General features: G+C 42.0%; 1 protein-coding gene across 1 annotated transcript in view; it reads left to right on the top strand.

Annotated features, from left to right (window-relative positions):
* gli2a (GLI family zinc finger 2a) overlaps window positions 1-23,694 on the top strand; it is an 84,957-nt gene that overhangs the window by 9,086 nt on the left and 52,177 nt on the right. Inside the window, exon 2 of the mRNA XM_054614946.1 lies at window positions 7,887-8,026. Within this exon, the coding sequence (XP_054470921.1) occupies window positions 7,912-8,026 (115 nt within the window). The 5' untranslated portion in view covers window positions 7,887-7,911. The remainder of the gene's footprint in view (window positions 1-7,886; window positions 8,027-23,694) is intronic.

Genomic DNA, 23,694 nt, shown 5'->3' with positions numbered 1-23,694 from the left:
CCAAAGAGTGATTCACTCATGGAGAATGTGCCCTGTCCCAGTCTAAACTTGTCCTCTCCCAGAAGTCTCTGAAACAGGCTGTCCATTGCGGTGTATCATCTGTCAACATAAAGATTCTCAGTCTGATATGAATTGCTTTGTGATGGTGTCATGCAGGTTTTGGTAGATATTTTGATATATTATATAGTTTTGAAAGTACAAAGGTAAAAAATTGTCAATTTGCATTTAAAAAGGACATAAGGTGAAATTGTGTGTTCATGGAAGAGCATAAAATATTGGTATAAATGTTGATGTCTTTAGATATTTTCTCATATATTTAATTAATATTACATTTTTAAACCCGCAATAACTACTTGGCCACTTGGGAGCGGCGGAAACAAGATGCAAATACAATGACTTATTACCACCTTTTTACTTTGAAGCATTCAATTCACCCTTTGCTAAGCCCCGCCCCCTGCTGCTACTTCGTCAAGCTGTCAGTTACCACGGAGACCACACTGTCACTAACTACGCTCCCTGAATAAATGTGTTCTAGTTTTTGGAAAATCAATTCCAGAGAGAAGCAGTCAGAAAAGTCTACAACATGTGTTGAAGGATATTTCAAGGATTTCAAAGTGATTCAGAGTGCTAACGCTAGTAATGAAGTGCTCACATACTCTGTTAATGTTAGCGCCACAGGCTTTTATGTACCAACGTAACATTTTTAAAATATATCTCCTTCCAAACTCTGCAGGTAACGAGTATCTGTCCAGCAAAGGGGTCAATTTGCCTATTGTATACGTGGCATCATTAGCATTGACTTTTAGTTGTGTTTCTTTCCATCTGGAAACTTTAAGAATACTAGCTTCTAAGGAAAATATATTGCTCTGAGCTGTTAAATGCTCCATTGTGTTCACTGGTCATTTGGTGATGGGCAGGTATTGTGTGCTGTAAAACCCCTGGAAAAACTAGCAGAAAGATTCTTACACGCTCCGTAGATGAACTGCACAGTTGGCTGATAAATCTTGTTGAGTTTGTTCCTACAAGTGATGGGTTTCACATTTCATTTGATTTATTTTTTTATTATCAAAAAATATTGATTATATTTAAAGGACTATTACTTCTTATAAGACTGTATTTTTGCAAGAAAATCCAACCAAGCACATTTGGTAAACTTCTGGGATTAAGCCTGATGCATGGTCACTATAACATAAATTATAAAGGGGAATGGAAACGTCAGACCAAATTCATTTTACTCTCTAAACTGTAATCAAGCTGTAATCAAGTACACCTCACCATGACCCAAGGGGTGTGTTAATATTCTTCTTTTTGTACTGGCCAAAAAAAATGCAGAAATCCAACAGTTGAAACGAATCAAGTTGGCAGGAATACAGTTTAAAATGTGGTAAACCAAAAGACAATTTTTTAGAGTGTGGTTCTAGAGTTGCTGGCTGCTGGAAACGCTGGAAGCTGGACTGCATGGCTTCAAGTTTAGCTGGGAGCTAAACAGCATTGTTGGCTTAACGTTATATGAAGGAGCGGCTTAAGGAGTATTGAGTCGCAATAATTGGAAAGATCATTACACAAGGGTATATTGATGATGATGAAACGAGGCACCTCTCAAACTCTGGCTTATTACTCAAAGACTGCTATTTCTATTGTCTAGATTTTTAAATCCATAGAGAGAGGTGACGCTGCTGAACACGTTGCTGTAAAATATGTGTTCATAGTGTGGGAAATAAAGCTAGATAGGAAAGTCCATTTTTTGCTTCCCCCTTGTAAAATTCTGAGACCAGTTCACATTTGGGTCAATGGGGCAGTTGGGAGGCACTCCTCTCACTTTGAGGCACGTGGTGCAAACTGTATTAATGAATTTGCTTAGATGGATTTTATTTTATTCTTTTTCTCTGTTTTCATGAAACCATAATGTCAAGCTTTCTATTTATTTGAGTTGGGGGGGGAAATTTCCTTAAATTGTTAAATATTTTAGAATTTACAAAAAAGAATGTCCTCAATGAGCTGAACGGTCCGAGAGTTTGAATAAAGTTTCAACATTAAAAGGGTGTTGAAGCAGTTAGATGCCATAAAACGAAGTTAATCATAAGAAAGAGAGACAGACAAGAAAACATGGGATCGCTTGCTCCGGTCCACCAATGAGCTCCATTTGACTGTTGGATCTTTAGCCAAGACTAAAAATGAGCAGTGTTGTCTGAGGAAGGAAGTCTTTGGTAAGCTCTCACGGAGAGTTAAATTGAAGGTTTCGCATGAAACTGCCGCAGAGTACGAGCGAGAGTCCAGCCAAGGTGGTTAGGGCCGGCCATTTGAGGGGAAAGACCAGCTGTATTTTTCAAGAATTATGCAAGGAGCTCTCTAGATCCGGATATAGTGAAGGTACAACTGATGCACACTGAAACAAGAAGCCGGTGTGGACTCACCACCACCACCACCTCCCCTCGCTCCTACACCTGTCCACCTGTAAATTAAATCTGACGGTTCCAGCATTCCTCCGGAGCGTATCATCCTGTTTAGCCTTATTCCCCCACTTAGGGTGGAGGAAGGGTTAAGAGTTGCAGCGTTTATTTCTGTGTGTATCACAGTTTAAAGGACAGGTTGTGGACTACCTCAAGTTTGTCTTCAAGAGTTATTAGTCATTTTAATCATTCTGTCCTCCTTTGAGTATTCTGATAGACAATCCCTGCCAAAGCTCACAATACCAAAATTAGCACAATACATTCTCGATCCCTTCTCAAAACTACCCCGTCAACATCGCAAAGTATGTAAAACCAAATCATATTTTGGCCTTTGATGGTTGCTGTGTTACGCTGCTTGAGTTCCTCCATCTGAAACCTTAGTAGAGAGGTCTGCAGGTGGTGTAGAGACAGGAGACCTCACCTATAGTCCCCTATGTGTTCGCCAAGTGAGCAGAGTGTGGGACAGCAGTTGGTGAGCCCGTTATTGTGTATGCGCAAATTCATTGTGTGCACCCAAGTCAATGTGTGTGTGTGTGTGTGTGTGTGTGTGTTGTGTTTGTGCTGCCAGGAAAAGAGAGCCTACCAGCATACGGATCACATTGACTGAAAGATAGGAAGGAAGAAAGTAAGAAGAGCAAAGCCTGGAAATCTTCAAACCAGAGGGCCTCTTTTGATGTGTGTTTGCATTCCTTTCAGTGTTGGTGAAAGGGGAGCTGTTGAACGGTAGTGGAGGAGAGGAACACTTGAAACTGGCCGAGGCGCTAAGAAAAACACACACCAGGGCTCATAACAAAAGTCCTGGTGGAGGGGGGTGAAGGTAAATGAAGAGAGAGAGAGAGAGAGAGAAAGAGAAAGAGTTCAGAGAGAAGACGAGGCACGGATACTGTTGTCTTTAAGGGGAGACACTTTAGGTGAAAAGGGTAAAAAAATGAACTAATAAACAACACCATGAAACTTCCCCAGCTGATTACTTACATTAAGACCATCATTTTCTGTATTACAAGTTTTCTGAAATATTGTTTCATTATACAAATAAGGCATTATCCTATCAAATATGTGAACATTTGCTTCAAACTTCAAAATATAGATAGAAATGAAACTGTAAAGTTTGGTGTATGTACATTTTTTTTTTTGCATTACAAGTTTTCTGAAATGTTATGTTTAAATATGCAAAAGAGACATTATCTAATGTTTACCTTTTGTGAATTAAGGGGAAATCTACAGACGCAAATAGAAAAAGTAGTAAAATAAACACCTATGAATGTATTTTAGATGCGAAATCTCAAAATTGCCCCGTGCGTGAAGAAAATGTTTTCACTTTTACTGTCTTATCCATCAGAGAAAATCTGCAACTGGAGCAAGATCATTACTGACCTGAGCTGTAAATTCGTTATTCAAGCATTTATTCTGACTTTCTTGTTTCAAGTTATCAGCATTCTCTCTGAAAAAGCAGCTACACAAAACGGGTGAAATGAATCTGAACCCCTTTTGATTTTAAGGCTGACCTTGGCAGAAGAAACATAACAGTGACTTTCCCCATTACCTCAGTCTTTTTCCTGTGCCTGGTGTGGTTAAGTGGCATGTCTGGATGGTGCATCAGAGCGAGAGCTGCTGGAAGAAAATCAAGACTTAAAACATCTGCTATAAACTGGACTTTTCTCTGTTTAATATTTGCCATCCTGTGCACTTACCCCGCTCAAAAGAGTTGTGTTTCTGTTACCCATTTAATTTATATTTCATTAAATAGAAGCCGTAACATATTCATAGCCTTCCTGGTGTGGATGGACTTAAAGACTTTGTTGAATTTAATAAATACAAGACATATTTCTTGTCATCTGTGTTAAATTTTCACAGTTAAACCTTGTAAAGAACAAAAATGGACGAATCTTCATCAAACCTCACTTTGAATGTTTGTAGGATAATTCACTAAAGCAAAGACATTTCTCTATGAAAAAAACATCCAGTTTTGTGGCTCTTTGTGGCAGGAAGGAACAAGAACAAAGCAGCCTCACTGTAAAACTGAGGGTTAAGGTTACGGATATGGTTAGTCTAGCCTTAAAAAAAGCAGCTTTCAAATGAACAAAATAAATCACTTAGAGCTGTAATCTGTGAGTTCTTGTTTTGGGATTCGGCTGCTAGACAGACACTGCTAGGGATGTTTTTCTGCATTTCCCAGAAAATCATTTGGTGATTAGACAGTCGATCCTTGAGGCATCTTTTTTACTCAATTTTAAAACTGTTTCCATTCAGCATCACTTTCTATGACAGGTCTTCAAGACACCACATGTAGAAGTTTGCATGATGTTAAGAGGTGAAATGGTTATCACACTTAGCATAAAATGGAAAATGTATTCATTTGAAAGGTGAAGAGGTTTGGTCACTGTGTGTTGTGAGTGCGGGTAATCCTGCCCCGCTATGTGAAGTCCCCGGCCTGTGGTCACATGGCACACCAGGGTGGGGAAAGGAGAAGGTGTGTGGGTGTGGGTGTGGGTGTGGGGGGGTGGGATTGCTTATCCTGTCCGTGCCGCAACCGTCTGCCCAGCCAACCAGAAGATGAGAAAAGAAATGCACCCTTGTTGTTTGTTCGCCTTTGGCCTCTGCCATCTGTCCGCTTGGTTCCTGACACCTGTACCAGCCTGTCAGAGCTGGGCCTCCCTGTCAGCAGGGACATGGCAGGTCTGGCCTGTCGGGAGACACCAGGGTGGGGGGGGGAGGGGGTCAGGGTGAAGTTAGGGCCACTTTTAGAGAAATACCCTCAAATCTATATGAGCTGTTGGCAGCCATGTTTCTGTTCTAAACAAGTACACAACATCCAGTTGGTGACATTTCTAAGTCAGCTCTCTCATTGGCTATTGTGGGTTCATGCTCAATATTCCATCACTGTTCCTTTCAGAAAAGAGGATTTATAAATCGCGGAGATTCTGATCCAGTTGGTTACATAAAAGGAGCCAAATTCAATATTCCCTCAGTGTGTCTTGTTATCAGAGTTTCTGTTTGCTTTGTTGACGTAGCGCTTAATGCCGCTGGCTCAACCATCGTCACGTTGAGAGCCGTTCAGAGGCAATAGAAGTGCTCCCAATCTGGTATTTAACACCTTTAAGATAATATCCGTAAACCCCTCACACTATTAGATAATTTGGGTAGATCATCTGTTCTGAATATCCCTTTGATTTGGAGGAGGGAATGTGACCCAAAATCTGCCCCAGTGTGGAGCCAGCATTAGATAGTTTTTAGATCTAACGTTCCCCTAAAATGTGCCTGCTGATTAAGTTTTTTTTATTTCTAAGTAAATGACCTTTACAGGTGCTTGTACCCCAAACATCTCCTCATCAAAAAATTGGCTTGAGGTTCAAAAGGCAATTGAAAAGCAAATAGTTGGCATGCTGTAAAAGCACGGAAAGGGCTATTAATGCGGTGCCAGATGCTCATCAGACGGAGATGTTAAGGGGAGGATTCTCAGTTATTTTTAAGGGGCAGGCTGCTTGAAAGGCAAACTCTGTTTCTGCGAGCGCTGGTGTGTTCAGGGGCACGTCTTATCTCTGCCAAGAGGGTTCACCACCAAAAGGGAGCCCGTTTTCTGGCCAACTGTGAATACGATAAAAGCCCATGAAAGAGCACATTAAATTCTAGCACAAAGGTGATGTCAGAGTGACGGAGTTCTCCCAAGACAAGACTCGAGGACGTTTTGGCACCAGGAAAAAAAAGAAACAGATGCAGCGTAAACCTGTTAGTCACCCACCTCTAATCGGCTTACACTGGCCCGGTGACAGACGACTGGCACCTCCGAAGGGTCACAGACACGGCTGCTCATACACACACACGTCAAAACCAAGGATGACATGTTGGATAGCCACATGAAACCAAAAACAGCACCGTTCGGCTAGCAGGAACAAGTTCACTGAACAATGACTTTTCTCCTTTAGAAAGACAGCATCACACTTATGTATTTGCATTTTCCATGTTCGCCTACCCACTAGTCTTATAAAGAGTGTGTTTTTAATGTCCTTTGATCCCTCTGAACATTTTTACGATCTTTCTCTCAGCCAAAAATCACATTTGTTTCCCTGACTTGAGTGAAAATTAATTGCTGTTTCAGGGTGTTGTTTGTGTCTTTTGGACACAAGTCAAGTCGTAAACACTTTTGTTTTACAATACTTGAGACTGTGAAATCATTTTGTGTAAAATGTTTTAATCAGCTGGCTTCCCGTAGCTGCCAACAGGTGTGAGGAGCTCAACTAAAAATGTATTGTTTGGATGCCCCAAAGCATTCAGATGCATACTAAAAATGTTTTTCACTTTTCCAAACATAGTAAGAGAAGTCCTTTTCCTCTGCACCTGTGAAACATAAAGTCACCCACGTCGTAATTGTCGTCTCAGCGCTCTGTTGAAGTGCGCTGACATGTTCTCGCCAGCGTCTGAGAGCAGGTGGAAAAAGCAATGACCACAAGCGGGCTGGAGGGTGTGGATGACCTCTCCCTCCCGGCTGGGAAACTGGGTCTTGTTTGTTCTCGGCACAGGATGATCTTGTAGGTCCCAGCAAGTCAAACAAGTGGCGCGTTGCCAAGTCATGGGGCCATTCACACGGACATGAGGAGGTATTGACACAGTGCGAGTGGCTAAAAAACCTCAGCGCTAAAGGGCCACTCACATTTACAATTGGATCTGAACAGGACTGTGGAGTCTTCACATCAAACTGAGAAATCCGTCTGTGTGTTTAGGGCCTGACCTGACATAAGTAACACTGGCAGAATAAATACAAAAATCACAGTGTACACATTGTAATAAGCTTCAGTTTGTGTTACTACATTGGAAGAAAAGTCTTGATTATTTGACAGTCTGGTATTAGAAAAAAAAGTGAAACATTTAAGAATATTTTTTTTACCATATTTAGCTAAAAGAGGCAATAGACAACTTTTCAACAAAGCTCTCTTTCGTTTTCAGGTGTTTTCATGTTGTTTTTGTGATTACTTATGTGAAGCAACAAACTGTAGCACGGTACCAAACACAAATTTCCACCTTTTTGAACAATACAATTAACTCCAGGGAAAACAATAGCGCTATCCTTTTTCGGTTCACTTCCTTTGTGCCGTGAATGCAGCCTTTATTTTCCTGGGAGATCCTACCTGGTGGCAGACAGAGGCTAACAGGGAACCAATTTAAATGCCGATACATTTTATTTCAAATGAATGTGTTTATCTGCAGCGTTCATGACTTCAAAATCATCTATGGTTCTAAGAATGTTTCTTTAGTTATCGAAAATCCTGACATTCTCCTCCTGACTGGCCGTCATTTAACAAGGTTTCGGTCATCGCTCTTTGAGAAAAATGAAACGTGTTTTAGGGGTTCACATGTTCTAGGGTAAATTAGTTTGTTAAACTTAGCTGAAAACTTTTGCAAATATTTTACCTAACACTAGTGCCTCTCTTGCCTCTCCAGGTTGTGACGGAAATCGAAGAGCAGCATGGACACTTCAGCTCCAACAGCCACTGAGAAGAAGGAGTGTAAGGGTTCAGGTCTGGATGGGAGCAGCTTCTCAGAAATCCCAAAGAAGCCCTCGCCCACCACGCTGACCAGAGGTACAGTTTTTCTTCCAATCATTTACCCTCCATACTAGATAATTTGGTAATTATAGCACTTCAGCTTTTATAATATAGCACTCTCGTACCCTTTTGTTTTCTGTGGCATCATGTACTTATACAGTGCATTAAACTGAAACTAGATGGCCAGTCAAATAAGTAGCTGTGTTGCACATGAAAAGAGGAAGACCAAGAGATGGGGGAAGCATCTTTCAGAGATGTCAGAGAATGGGTGATGAAAAAATGTTATAATGAGGTCGAAAGACCTTGTTCTCACCTCCCGAGTGTAAATTTCATGAATTACTAAACGTGGCTGGCATAGCAGTGGACGACATGGTGTACCAGAGTCCTCGGATAAAGGCCGGGCGGAGGGGAGCACCTTTGAAATGCTAAGGAGATATCGTATGACATTGTGGCGGTAGTTCTGCTTAATGATGGGCTTGGTGGCCTGCCACAAGAGGAGCCATTAATTGTTTAGGGATGTGGGGTGAGAAACTAGGACGTTGCAGCGTGCCCTCCCTGGCACCTCCACAAAGAGGACACAAGTTTTTCAAACCAGCAAGGAAGAAAAAAATAGTGTGCTTGCCATGACATGAATTATTTAGTCATTTACACAGTTATGACCATTGTGTATTATGTAGGCTGCTGTTGGTTGAATTTTCATAACCTTGAACCACTGAGAAAAAAAAAGGAATCTGCTGAACCCATCAGGGCTTATTTGTGCTTGTGTGGTACCACAGAGATGCAGGGTGTGCAAGATTCCCACTATAAAGGGGTCATAATTAAAAGATGAGATCTCATGTTTTCATTAGTAGATGTGTGATGAAAACTCCTCCTAACGAGGTCTGAGGGCCTTGTTCTGGCCTCTGAGGTACCAGTGTTATGAATTACTAACGCCTGCTGGTGGAGCCGGCCGTTGGACACTGAAACCCCTCAGGAAGACACACTGGCATCATCTGAGGGGCCACTGCAGGAACATATCATTCAAGTTGTTTTACTGTTTAATGAAGGGCCTGGTGGCCTGCCATCACAAAGCTCACCATGTCACACGGGGAGTGGTAAAAGTAGGACGTTAGTGTGTCATTAGATAGTTTTAATGCTCTGCTTTTGTTTCCAATCTGATTATTCTTTTCTTTTTTCTTTGAATTGGTTCTCAAATTAGCATGCATGTTAATGCTAAAATGTGGGGCAAATGTGAATACATCAAGTAGCTTGGAAACAATCTTTGCAAGATGTCACAAACTGACTTACTTAAAGGTCTTCTTACTTATATTTGAAACGGAATTGCAAAGTACTCCAATCCATGCAGACTACATTATCTTTGTAAGCTTGAAAATTATACCGCACGATACAGTAGTGTAACTAAAGCAGAAACATCCTGAGAACATCGTGTTCACCCTGATCCGCTGTGTCAGCCAGCCACAAATCTCATAACTTGTTTGAAGAGTGCTCCCTGGTTCGTGTTTCATAGAGACATGCCTCGCCCTGTTGGACATGTCTGTGTCTGTGAGTGTGAAGACATAGTGGAAGGGTGTCTGACCACTAATGCAGAGTGCACGTCAGGGTCCAAGGGGAAGCAAAGGAAAGACGATAGAGGCCTTGGATGCTGGCACTAAAGGGCAGGTTGGGTTCGGTCCCTGTGATAGGAGTCAGGCTTCTTTCTCTGGGCCTCGTTTATGCTTTTAAATGGGCACCCACATTTCGTGTGACAGCCTGCATCCGTCTCGCAGCTACAGGGCGTGCTTCCACAGGCAACGGCCCTTGCAACCTGACTCCCAGGCCCCCGGGATTTACGAGTCTGTGTCGGCTTGTGCTTTACCATGTCAGAGTAACATGTGTCCAGATTAGGTACCAGGACTGTAAAACATCTCACGGTTTCAAAGGAATACCTGTGATTGATGCAACCCCCTTCCACCCCCTCCTCCCTTCTTCACACCAAAAGACTGGCATATAGACGCTCGGATGCACTGTGAGCCAAGAAGACCGACTGTTTTCAAACGCAGATCTGCCAACTTGTTTTACGGCCCTTATTATATTCAGAGAAAGTTTGCCGAAGAGATTTTTTCCATCATCCCTCACTTAGGTGTTGACTGTACGAGGCCAGTGGAGCAGACAAGCTCGCTAACACTCTGATTATATCTGCCTAAGCAGTGTGTTGTATTCATCTTTCTTGGAGTTCAGCCGTAGCTTGCGAACTCCCGACAAAGATTGATGTTCTTCAGCATAAGAAATGCATTGTCCACAGACAATTATTCACATCTTTGATGTATCTAAGGAGGATGCCAATGAGAGGCGCCACAAAAAATAGAAATGTCCTCACCTTTGTCAACACTTGCCGTCTCACTTGTTCTCAAACAAGAATACAGCATTAAATCACCCGACCTCTAGTTGTTGGCAATGAAAATGGATCGTACAAGTCTGACTCGGAGTGGTCACTGGAGCAGAGATGGATGCAGAAGAGAAGTCTGGTGTAATTACTCTTTGCGATAACGAGGGGCGGCTGTGGCGTAGTGGAGAGCAAGGTAGTTCTCCAATCAGAGGGTCGGTGGTTCGATACCCGGCTTCGGCAGTCGATGTGTCCTTGGGCAAGACACTTAACCCCAAGTTGCTCCCGAAGGCTTGCCATCGGTGTGGACTGGATGTTGCATGAATGTTAGTTAGAGTCTGATGGTGGCACCTTGCATGGTAGCCTGTCATCAGTGTGTGAATGGGTGAATGATATGTAATATACTACTGACTGTAAGTCGCTTTGGATAAAAGCGTCTGCTAAATGACTGTAATGTAATGTAATGTAATGTAATGTAACGAGCCGTGTGTTAATCATGGCCATCATGGGTGAGCCTTAGAAGGAGCTGGAGTCTGAAGGGTCTCCACTGGGGTCTCAGCACTGGCCGCAAGGGCTTTCTCTGGAGGGTGCTCTGGAACGGGTCACCCTCCCCCACCCAACCCCCGGCAGAAAAAAATGTCCCCTCCTCCCCCAGCTCCCTCCCTCGTCCACAGGCCTTCTCCAAAGGGGCAGCCACTAATCTTCCTGAGAAAGAGATTTCTGCCTTTCTTTCTGTGCTCCTAAATGAGGCTCTTACGCTGCTGTGGTTCCACACACCGGGTGGGAGGTGGAGGCGAGGGGGTGGGCAGGGGATTCAGTGACCAAGGTTATGCAGGGATGACCGCATTCAAGCCAGACCCCTTGCCCCTTTTGGTTTAACTCCTTGGCCCTCCACCTCAGTTGAAAGAATCAGAGAATCCATCTCCTGATGCCTGAAGTATTCTACTTAGCAACAAAGAAAAAGAAAAATGCAGTTGTTCACAATGGCCATGATGCTCTGACATCCGGACCAGTTCATTATTTTTTTTTTGACCAAGGAACAAACCTGTGAGTTAGGTGTTCAGTGCAATGCAACTATATGTTTCTGTGCTGGGGATGTCACAATACCATAGATTTAGAAGTTGGTACCAATACCAGTGAAATTCCACGATACTCAATACTCAATTTGATACCATTATCCATAAAACCGTCATTTAAAAAAAAGGATCAAAACTATAAAACCCCAACATACACTCCTTTATTAATGTTTGCTTACAGTTTTTGCAAATTTGTTATTCATCATTGATGAGCCGCCTGAAGCTGTTAAATTGATTATTTAGCCAAGCAGAACTTTTCTGGCCCGACGGCTGCTAACAGCTAACATTAGCTAGCTCTCCTCCTGTTGAATTTAACACTGATTTGTTGTTCATGAATGTAGCATTATTAGGGAAATGTTCTATCGTGCACAGGTCAATGGATTGCTGCTCAAGCCCTGATCCCTGATACCTGCGGTACTGTAGAATAATAAGTACCATCAACATTTCAGAACTTTGGCATCGACTTGGCATCAAAGTCCCTAATCATTGCTATTTAAGGAAATACTGCAGTTCGAGTTACGAGGCTGTACATACAAGAAACGCCTCCCTTGTCCCAGAAGGCCTCCAAACATGTCATGGATTTCAACAGCCCAAAGTCCATATTTGCATCCTCAGTGTTGAGAAAGAATCTGCTCTATCAGGTGTCATCTACTGTAACATTTTGTAACAACATCAATAATGCCTCTCCTGATACTTGAGATGACCTGCAAGCAACAAGCTTACAGGAAGGCCTATTGACCAAGTCCCAGTGTTGTTTATTTTCCTGTCAGGGTCTATAGCCACACACTATCAGGAAGTCAGCGCCGTCCTCCAAGAATGACTTTAAGAGAGACCGATATTGTTTCTGTCCCGGAACGACTTTCATTTTATGCCCTTCATCATCTGCAGAGTCAGTTTACACTATGTGCCTGATATGTCCAGGATGTGCACTTACTTAGGACTGCACACATCTAATGAAACATCACATCCATTCTTTTTTTATATTCACATACTCCCAACAAGTCTTCATGGGGGGAAAACCCCCTGCTGAAATACTTGAATGGCTGACTGGCAATCTGGGTAACAGGGATCAGTTCTCGCATTACTTCATGTGGCTCTTATGAACGGTCAACTTGGTCTTTTTCCAGGTCACTCCTCAACTCCCTTCCAGGCGCCTATCCTCGCATTTCTGTCTCTTTCTGTCTTATCTTGAGTTTAATTTTGTTTACTGGCTGGTCAAGGCTGGATTAAAGATTAGATATTGTTTATCCTTGCTGATTGCTGTGTGAAAGGCATAGATTGATCAAAGAAGTGGACGTAGTCACCATGACGTCACCCATTGGTTTGTGGGCTACGGGTGGGAATCCATGAGTTCAGCATTTTGGCCATGTTTTTTTTGGAACCAGAAGGTAGAGTTAAGTACAACCGAACACTGAAATAGACATTTCTAGACACCCAAAATGTTATAATTAACTTTCATGAACTGAAAACAAAGTGAAAGCGTTAAAGTTCATAGACAAAAACACGGAAAACTCCCAGACCGGACAACACTGTGGCAGCAACCTGCCAATCACAAGGTAGCCCCGCCCTTAAGCATGCCTTGCTTTATGGTCTATTTGACTCTAAATGGACCATAATTTACGAAATGAACATCATGCTGTATTGAAGAAGACTTGAAACTAGAGATTGAGACCATAAACTTATGTTTACAATGTTTACTGAGGGAATAAATCAAGAGAGAAGTAGAGTCATTTTCTCATAGACTTCTATACAACCAGGCTTCTTCTTGCAACCGGAGGAGGCACATTCCGCATTTGCTTTACTTTACAGAATCGGATGCTGCTGCCTGGTAAAAGACTAAAACAGGGTTTTGAGCCCTTTGACTACTAGCTGTGGCCTTTATCATCACCCATCATCGCATTTCTGGCCTACATGCTAAGAAAAGGGAGCTGCTGTAGGATGGTGAACCCATCCAGGGATTGTAAGCAATTGTTCACAATGGTTTTGAAGCCTTACATACTGTACATACAAGTACTATTATTACTTAATTTTTTACATTTAATATAAAGGTGAATTATACATACGTTTCCTGGATTCTTTTTTATGTTTACTTGAAATAAGAAAGCAAATAAACCAGAAGCTGAATCCAACCATGGGGTTCAGAGGAATTCTTAACAAGTTTTAAGCACTATCGAGGCTCAGTTTCCTAGTTTTGAAAAAGAATATCTCAAGACAAATGTTTATTTTAGTGAATGCTTACAAGACAGTCATAAAGGCAAATATTAAGCCTATTTTCTGAGCCAATGCCTTCAGTATGTTGTCTGAATGGAGCACTGACAGCCTTTGGAAGCTCTCTAATGTGGTTATGAAACATAAATCAGGCACAAATGAGAGGACATTTCTGATATTGGTTGTTTCTTTGGAATGCTCTGCCTACGCTTCAAAGCATCCAGAGTTAAAAAAGCAACGTGGTATGCTTTGAGCAATGTCTGAGAATATAAATCTCTCTGTACCAGAGGCGTCTACACACACACACACACACACACACACACACACACACACACACACACACACACACACACACACACACACACACAGGGCCCAAAGACAACATGTTACATTCCTTGCCGTTTACAAGCAGTGGGAGAGAAGGTGGAGGCAATATATGGATGCTTTAGGGGATTAACCAACCAGCTTTCTCTCCCCATCCCTCGAGTCTCTGCCTTCCTCCCCGCTCGTACTTCCCTTTTTTCTTTTTGTGCTTCATCCTCTCTTCAACAGAAAGCTCTTTCCCAGCATGCAGAGTGTAATCCATGCCCCTGCCTCTAAGACACTTCCTGCCTGTTTTGTTTGTCGGGACTGAAGGGAATCAGCCCAATAAGTTGCCTATAGCTCTCTCCTCTTATCTGAGGTGTCGCCTCAGGCAAACACTTTCTTCTGCCGGGAAGACACGGCATGTTATCAATGAACTTGTTGGTTCAAGGTCCATGCCCACGCATTTCTACGCCATCAACTCCCTGACTGGCTGTGACCCTCTGTGTCCTTCAGACTTGAGCCACCAGCCGGCCAGCCTGGGTTACTTTCATCCACTAATGTAGCCCCAACACTCACAGTTCAAGTGAAGCAAAATAAACGTCCGAGGAGTTTAGACGTGGTAAAACAAAAATGTGTGCTAGCTGTAAACACGGACGGGAGGCTCTTGTGTAAACAGGCCTGGATCCTACGGCTGAGTTGGTCTAGAGGGGGACAGTTTGTGGTCAGGCTCTTCCGGTTCGTACCCCAGCACACACACACACACACACACACACACACCGCCACCACCAGCCCCCCCTCCCCCTCTCCTGCGGACACAGCTGTGGTCCGCCCTCGTTGGAACACTGCTGGAGGAAAAGAATCAATCACAGCGCTGCACGGAGCAAAAAAAAGGCCCACTCACCCATGAAAAGAAGTGCATGTCTGCAGTTGCTGAGGCATCGGCCAAGAATATATAAAACAATAAAAACCTTAAAAGTTTGCATCAACATATGTCTCTCCAGGGAGAATGTCGGTGCGTCTTATAACATTAATGTTCCAGACTTCCAGTGGACAATCGGTGTCTTTTCAATTAAAACCTGGTGTAATTGGACTGTAGCTTCCCAAGAAAACAAGAGGAGGAAATTGATTTTTTCCATCAGTGAAATTCCTCCTGAGGGAAGCGCTGCTTCTTGTAATTACAGATCTAAGGTTTCACTGCTGCTGCTCTCCAGCCTCTGCTAGCATTTAGCAATAAGCCAACTCACTGAGAGCTCTGGTGCACAGTCTCATAGAGCCAGACTTGTTCACACGTTACACATGCCAACCACCGGCTCAACAAGTGAAATTAACTGGGTTCAAGCTTTAGACTAAAATGGTAGCAGTGAGAAACAATAGCAAACCATCCCGCCCAGTCAGCGACTACGTTTGCAGCGGAGGCGGAGGAATTCCATAAACATTTATGGAAAAATAAACTTTCACAATGTATGTTCATGGTCACAGGCCCAGGAGGGTCCAGATGGAGTGTGCGGCCATCACACCGTTCATCCCCAAATGGACTCATTTCGAGGACCGTACACAGACGAGTCACAGTAAACTGTGCAACCAGAAAAATAAGCACATGAGGTTGTCTCAGTAGATACAGTAGACTGCTGTCCCTGCCCCAAGTCCATTGGCATCTCTTGTTACATCTACCTAAAAACAGGATCAGAGGGGGAAAAGCTGAAAGGCTTCTTAAACATGTCACATACCAAATTTGGTGTCATTTTTCTTCCTGCAGTTTGTTATGGATTCCTATTTGATATTCATGCAAAGCTTTTTACTAAATTTTAAGGCCTTTTCTCATTTCAAAGTTCAACACGGAGATTTTAATTCTATCTCACCGTCTTCTTTAAATGGAGCTGGCTCAGGGTTCATCACGTGACCTAAGTTGAATGTTGGTCACATGATAACAAGTGGACACAGAAGTCCATATTTACTGTAACAGATAAAGGGAATAGTTCAATAGGAAATGTGCTTATTTGATATCTGTCTGAATGAGATTAGAAAATCATGTCTGTGAGTTACATATGAAACTAGAGACAGAATGTGATTAGTTTAGCTAAGCATAAGCACTGGATGCAGGGGGAAACAGCTAGCCTAACATTGACCAAAGTTTAAAAAATACACCAGGTGTGAGAACAACCTACATTTACGATAGGACACCTTGTGGAGAAGGTCAAATTTGGTTAAAATCTCCACAAAAGCTTGTCATTTTGTTGAGATTATTTTGTCACACATTATAGAATACAATATTTGGAACAATATGTGTGACAAAATGATACTCAGATATTATGGATATATAGTAGTGTTTTCTATATACGAAATATTATATAAAAAAAATATCAACATATCGCAATATATTAAATGGTTACACCTGTATCATGATATCAATCGTATCGCCTGATTCTTGGTAATACACAGTCCTAACACATTTATGACACCTAATGAAGACTGAGATGTGGTTGCATCTCTGATAAGCTATTAAGTGGACTTATTTTATCAGAATATAAATAGAGAAGGAATTCCAAATGGAGGCTGGTTTTCCTCCACTCTTTCCTCTTGTAACATTTTTTACTGCAGGTGAAAAAAGGACTTCCTGCCAGCCAAAAGCTACAGTGATGTATTCTTTGTGAGAAAGTGATTCTGTTCTGGTTACTATTAGTTACACTGCTCTGTAATCACAGCAAAGCCTGTCATAAGGCCATTGTATGGTTGTCATGGTCCCACAAAAAAAAGAGGCAAACAAAATGCTGCCATATGGAAAACTGATTTGTAATGTCATTTATCATAGAGCTGCAGGAAACAGGAATAAAGACAGTGGTTCTGTAACAGCTGGGTAGCAACGGATGATTGAGTGCTAACACTGGCCAGGGTTGGCAGTGTAGTTTCTATTGGTATGACAGAAGCCGCTACGTCTCCAGAAACAGGATGTCTGAGATTTAAATCTGGAATTCTTACCCAAACATTACATTTGCCCTTTGGATGGTACTTTTAACTAAAGTGCTTCTCAGTGCCTTTTTTGCTGCCATAGAGTACAATTATATGGCAGCAAGTAGATTTAGTTGAATATTGAAAACGAGATGGATGCATTTCACTTTAGAGTATACTACATTTTCTTTGTACCTCAAAATATATGGCAGGGCAAAAAATATCAGTTTTTTCCAATATTGTTTCATTGTGATTTTCTTATTGGTTTTTTGGTGATTACATAACCAGTAAGGATTTAAAGAAATAGAAACTCATGAAATCATAAATGACGCAAAGTGATAAATGTTGCTGTGAGCGATGAAAAGCAGGAAGGAGAAGCCTCTTCACCAGGAAACATGTGATGTTCTGGTCCAGCTAGAGATAATCAAAAAAGTTCCACCATCAAGCCTATGATGTTCAAAGTCATTTATTCATTCATACAATACCAACAATAAAAACACCCTACAACATATATTTCTACCAAATAAACTTCCATAAATGGTAATTAAAAGTTTTGTTCTGTGAAGGTACAATTACACTCCCCGTTTTGTGATTACTGCGACGAGGTTCATCGCTGTGCTTTAACAGCATTACGTCAGCTGAAGGAGACGGCTTTCTAATAAACAGTCTGCCAGTGAAAAGGGTTGGTTGACTGAAAGCCTGTGTGTTAGTATAGCGTGTAAGCCTGTTGTGTTTTGTTTGCCAGGTGATTTCCCCAACGGTGTTAGCTAAGCCTGAGAATTTTTGGCGCTTGCTTCAAAGAGCAGCAGGGTCATCCCCTGGCAGCGGCGAATACAGACATGTTCACGGCAGACATGGAGCTGACGTGCACAGTACTGCAGACAGACTGTTTGTCAGCTTGACCAACATCATCTTACATTTTGACATTTGTCTAAGGATTTGTAGAGCTGGTTTCACAAAGAGACTCATACTTCAGTTGAAATGAAAACCATCCATTATTCCACACTCGCTCTATGTTTTGTGAAACAATTAGTCAAATGACAGAAAAGCTGTTTTTTCATTGTTGTAAATTGAATACTTTTGGGTTTTAGACTCAAAACATAAGAGGCAATATGAGGACACCTTGGCTCTGGGGAATTGTGTTGGTAATTTTCAGATTAGATCTTCAGATGGGCAGTTTTCAGAACAGATCACTTTATAAAGAAAACTATCATTAGTGTCAGCCCTATACTTACATTCACACACATTCACAATGTGCAAGGTTATATCCTCTAAGAGCACATTCACACTAAAGCTGTGTGTTGATTTAACACAAGGGGTTAACTGTGGTGCTGCCTCAGACACCAACTGTGTGGGTGTTGATTTATAATTTGTTGAGTTGATAGCACCGCCGCAGGACTGAATGGATCTAATCCAGCCGTATCTTGCTTTAATTGTTCTCCCCACAGTAACTGGGTTTACATTTTTTCATCACATTCGCCAGGTTTTCAGTTTAGACTGTTTTTTCAGCAAGATTACGGTAAAACTACTGGCTGATTTTTATGAAACTTGATGGAAAGGTGTGGCATACATTTTGGAGAGGATCCGCGTCACTGGGAAGATCCGCACATTGTCTTTCACTTATGGAATCTGCCACGACAGAGGCCTGCGCTCTCTGTGTACCCTTTTAGTTACTTTAGTTTGTAAAGCAATGTCTCTTATTGAACATGAGACTCTTCTTCCATTATAGCCTGTTCTGTAATGTGTAGCGTCACAATGTTAATTGGGTGGAACAATGTTAACCTCAACCTTTTCAACATGTTAACCAGGTGTTATGACGTCAACCGCTACAAGTTTCACAACATTAACCAAGTGTTACATTACATTACAGTCATTTAGCAGACGCTTTTATCCAAAGCGACTTACAATCAGTAGTATATTACATATCATTCACCCATTCACACACTGATGACAGGCTACCATGCAAGGTGCCACCATCAGACTCTAACTAACATTCATGCAACATCCAGTCCACACCGATGGCAAGCCTTCAGGAGCAACTTGGGGTTAAGTGTCTTGCCCAAGGACACATCGACTGCCGAAGCCGGGTATCGAACCACCGACCCTCTGATTGGAGAACTACCTTGCTCTCCTGTTGAAGTTTTCTCACAACTGTTGAAGTTTTTCTCACAAAAACTTCAACAGTTTCACAACTCTTATCACCGTTTCACTCTGTCAATCAGGTGTAACAACGTTAAACCCTACCGATTCACAATGTTAGCCAGCTGTTACGTTAACGGCGGGTCAGCAGTTATGTTAACCAAGACCATTTCGCAACATTAACCAGCTGTTCCATTAACTGTGGACGTCTCTAAATGTTCAAAAGGTGTTACGTTAAGTGTAACCAATTCACAATGTTAACTTGGGGTAACAATGTTTACTGCAACTTTTTCACAACGTTGAGAAGGTGTTAGGTAAACCGCAAACGTTTTTTGTTTGCTGACCGGAGACAGAAGAAGAGACTTAATTGTCATCATATTGTTCAGGCCTTACAGTGTTGTAAGAGAGCTTAATAAAAACAACCTGAAAACCTTAGCGTAGAAGGCATTTTTAAACTTTCAGCCAGCTTAGTGTTTATATTTTGTCTCACAACCACCTCTTGGTCCCGGTGGTTTAAAGCAGCCTGTCTCCAGATTGTAATCTTATCAGAGATTAAAAGGTAAACTGTCATGGTAAGAGATTTAACTGTTATGTTGTGGCAAGGTGCTTCTTCAGCAAGCCCACTAGATGCACAGCATATCATATCACTCAATGCACCTCCTCAGGGTATTTTTTTCTCAAAAGCTTTAGCACATAGTGGACCCATTGATTGGTAATTAGTACATTTTGCAAATCATTTTTGACGCCGTTTTGAATTTATCACAAATGCAGAGTGTAGCATGTGCTCAGCTAAAACTAGTGAAAGACGAATTTGTATAAACATGTGTACGCCGATGTATGTGTGTGTGTGTGTGTGTGTTTCTGGGTATCCTTTATCCATGAGCGCACATTCTCTGAGTGTTAGCTTTGGCGAAACAGGTTTGAGATGCTTAAGCGATAAAGGTACTGTAAATCCTCTTTATTCAGCAGAGTTGTAGTCTTAGGGAGAATCTGGCCCATCTGAAATTCCCACGGAACAAAGAGGGAGGCAGGGGGGTGACGGAGAGGAAGAGAGGGAGAGGGTACTCAGCTGAAGAGGGGGTATTGTTTACATATCAAGATGCTTCCTCTAACTCCTAGGAAAAGCAGTAATTTACCTAGCGAGGTTTTTACAGTTTAATTTCTCCATTGTGTGGGGGGATAACGCCTTAATTATAGAGGAGGAAGTGGCCCTAAGCCCCGGACAGAGGGCGAGAGCTCACAGTGAGCCTCAGTGTGTTTTGGACCCCCACTTCTGCAGCCTCGATCTGGATTTCTCACTCCCTCTTTGCTGTGGCCATTTTGCCTGTTCATTAGCACTTGTGGGGTGTCTGGGCGCTTGCCAATTAGTGCTCCGCTCCAAGTAATATTTCCTTCCGTGAGGCCAGTCCAGCTCTACTGGTGGAGACTTCTAGGCGTCTGGGCCCGAAGGATGAAGGCTGAGGGGAGGGAGTGTTGGCACAAATTGCCAAAACCCTGGGGACCCTTACCCGCTACACACCAGAAATCACTTCACACAATCATCCAAACTTTTGGAACATTTAATGCAAAAGCCATCTAGTAACAACTTTGTTAATATCGCATCCAGACTGGGCCTCTTGCACAGTAAGTCATGATGATAGACGTGAGCAAATATTGACCAAAGCTATAAATGTTCAAGGCATACAGGGTCAAATATATGCATACTTCAAAATGATCCATCAACAAGTTATTAAGTTGTGCATTCAGTTGCCTAAAGTGCCAAAAATTTATTGGAAGTTCGTTTTTCTCAAGACGTTTTCACATGGTTTAGGAAATCTCTGTTTGAGTTGGTTACTTTAATTAAATAACTATTTGCCATATTTTCCCAAACACTCACTATATTTTGAGAGTATTTCATGGCACAGGTAATCTGTGAAAAATGTAGGTTCCTCTGACTCCTCTCAGTGTAGGAATATTTTTTATGAACCAAGAAATGATTCTGCAGACTAATTTATATGAATCGTTATCTACAAATAGGACTATCCCAGGAGACCTGCCAATTTATTGAATCAAGTCATTTAGAACATGAAGCCATCGAGGACAATTTATGTTCTTGTTTGAAAGCCACAAGGTGAGAAGGTTTTTGTAAGTATTATTTAGTATCTAATAAGGTGTCTGATTGCATTTTTGGAATAAACTTACTAAGTTATGCAAAGCAAGCTGCAATATGACTGTTTTTGCAGGTGTACACTAAGTTAAGTCAACACTGGACAGCTTGTGATTGGTGAAATGAGCCTTGTGCATTTATCGTGTATGTGTGTGTGTGTGTGTATGTGTGTAGAGAGGGTTAATGCCCCAGAACATGGCAACAATAATATGAGCTATTCATTTAGTGTGACTCACCTCTCCTCACAACCAAAACAGCTTTCGAATTATTATTATTATTTATGAATATTTATTAATCATTTATTGATATATATTTCTAATGGTAAAGCGTTTGTTAAGGATTATATGTGTTTAAGCTCAACTGTTGTCTCTGTTACACATTTGTTACACACTAGTGAAACTCAATACTTTTTACACACTGGTAGTTTGTGTTGCACTTGCCACGGATGAGAGTCTGGCCCTCGAAAAGAAACAGAGGGGCTCATGTTCAGCAAAGATTGTCTGATGAGTATTTTTCCCTCAACAAATGATTGCAGAATTTACTATTCAGGGCTGCAAGTTGAATTCTGATTTCACTGCCAAAACACTTTCAGGTTTAGAGGCCTGTGTTGTCCAAACTTGATGGTACTTTAAGATATTCTTGAAACCTATTTTATAAAACCTTTACAAAGCATTTAATGCAAATAAATCTTTGTTTCTTTAAAAGCTACTAATGCAACGCTATCTGTCCTCCTTCCATGCTTAATATTGCATTTCTACACCTCTGATCTCTGTGAAAGACAAGCATCTGTATGCTTATTAACCTCTGTCTTTCTCTTCCACTCTCTAACTTTCTCTCTCTCCCTCCTCCTCCCTTCTCGCACTCTGCTGCCACACAGTTACTAGCACCATTAGGCTGTCATAACACGGCACATATAACCTGAGGTGATCCCAGGACTGAGTGAACCGAGCGTCCCCGGGGGCGAGGCGCCGCCGCAGCCAAACAGGATTGCTACCTCATGGTCTGGGGTGATGGGTACCACATGTAAGCAGAGGCAACCACTGGGTCTAATAGGAGCTGACATGTCGCGGTCTGACGGGGAGATCAGATGGCTCGGACTGGCCTATCGCTATAGTAACGGGGCTCTGTGTCTAAAGGCCCTATGTTGGAGTGGTTTGCTTCCAATAGAGTCTTTGTACAGAAGAAACACTCACTCCTGGCCCCCATCCGCCTTGGTCTCGCCATCATTCTAGAGCTATACTGGCTGGTTGGAATTCATTGGTTCCACAGACCAGCCATTTGTTTCACTCTACTCCACTGATCTAGGTGGTAGTAATGCTCCAATATGCAATGCACCTAAAAGACATATAAGAAAAAGACAGAAGTCGTGCACAACAAATACGTTGCAATCACAGACTGTATATAAAGATGGACGACATGACATCTCCCCAAAAGTAAAGCCAAAATATATTGATCGCCCCCTGGTGGCTGGCTGCAGTTTAATGTATGTTAGCTGTATCTATGCTAACATACTGTATCTATGCTAACATACATTCTATGTTAGCATAGAATGTAGCTAACAGATCTTCATATACAGTCCATACAGCCACAGACTGTGTCGCTAGCTAGCTGAGCAACGTTTCCACTGACTTCAATGTTGGACCGTCGTGTGTGATCATATCCACACCGAGAGGATGTTTCTGCAACACATATTCACAAGTCTTTGTTATAAAACATAAATTTGATCAAATATTATGGTTATTTGTTGTGTCAGCTAAGGTGGTGCTGACATAGCAGCTGGGTAGCGCTCACGCTAACAAGCTGTGTGATCGCCTTGCGATTGGCTCGGGTCTCAACATCTTTAATTTCTGGTGGGATTGCATTATTGCGCTAGGTGGGAGATGTAAGTGCATCTCTATTCAGATTATTTCTGTACGATTTAATCCATAGTGTTTCATTATCTCATTCAGCGTCAATATTTCTCATACATCTTTGTTTTCACACCTTTTTTCTCCTCTGCTTAAGAAGCTCTTAAGACTCTTAAAAGTCCTCCCCACTAGTCCTAACAGTTCTTCACCTTTAGGAGCTCTCTTAAATTGCTTTTGGGAATAACTTTTATCCTCATATTGCTGGGACTGTGGCTCGTCTACGTCCGCAGAACTCCAAGAAGATAAATGTTTCTCCTCGCCCACTGTGACACAACACCGCACAAGAAGACATGGTATCACCAGCCCGTGGGGGAATGTGAAAGAATCACAGCTTTTCTGGAGTGTCAACTGGTATTAATGGTAGGAAAGAAGGAAAGTGGCGTTTCCTGACATGCAGTGACTTCACATTGAGAACAGCAGTACGTACTAAGAGTAGGCTATGTTTCTCTTTGAGTCCCACAGACTTTTTGCTACTACAATCTTTGATTGGATGACAGAAAATAACTCATGGGCTATCTTAGACAGGCAGGGTGAACAACAGTGATGAAGTGTGGCTGTAGATAGATGGCTGGAAACCAGTGGGTCCATAGTGGTAGTGCATTCACTCACCAAAA

This window comes from Anoplopoma fimbria, chromosome 16 (assembly GCF_027596085.1).
Source record: "Anoplopoma fimbria isolate UVic2021 breed Golden Eagle Sablefish chromosome 16, Afim_UVic_2022, whole genome shotgun sequence".
NCBI lineage: Eukaryota > Metazoa > Chordata > Actinopteri > Perciformes > Anoplopomatidae > Anoplopoma > Anoplopoma fimbria.
This window is presented reverse-complemented; position numbering and strand designations above follow the sequence as displayed.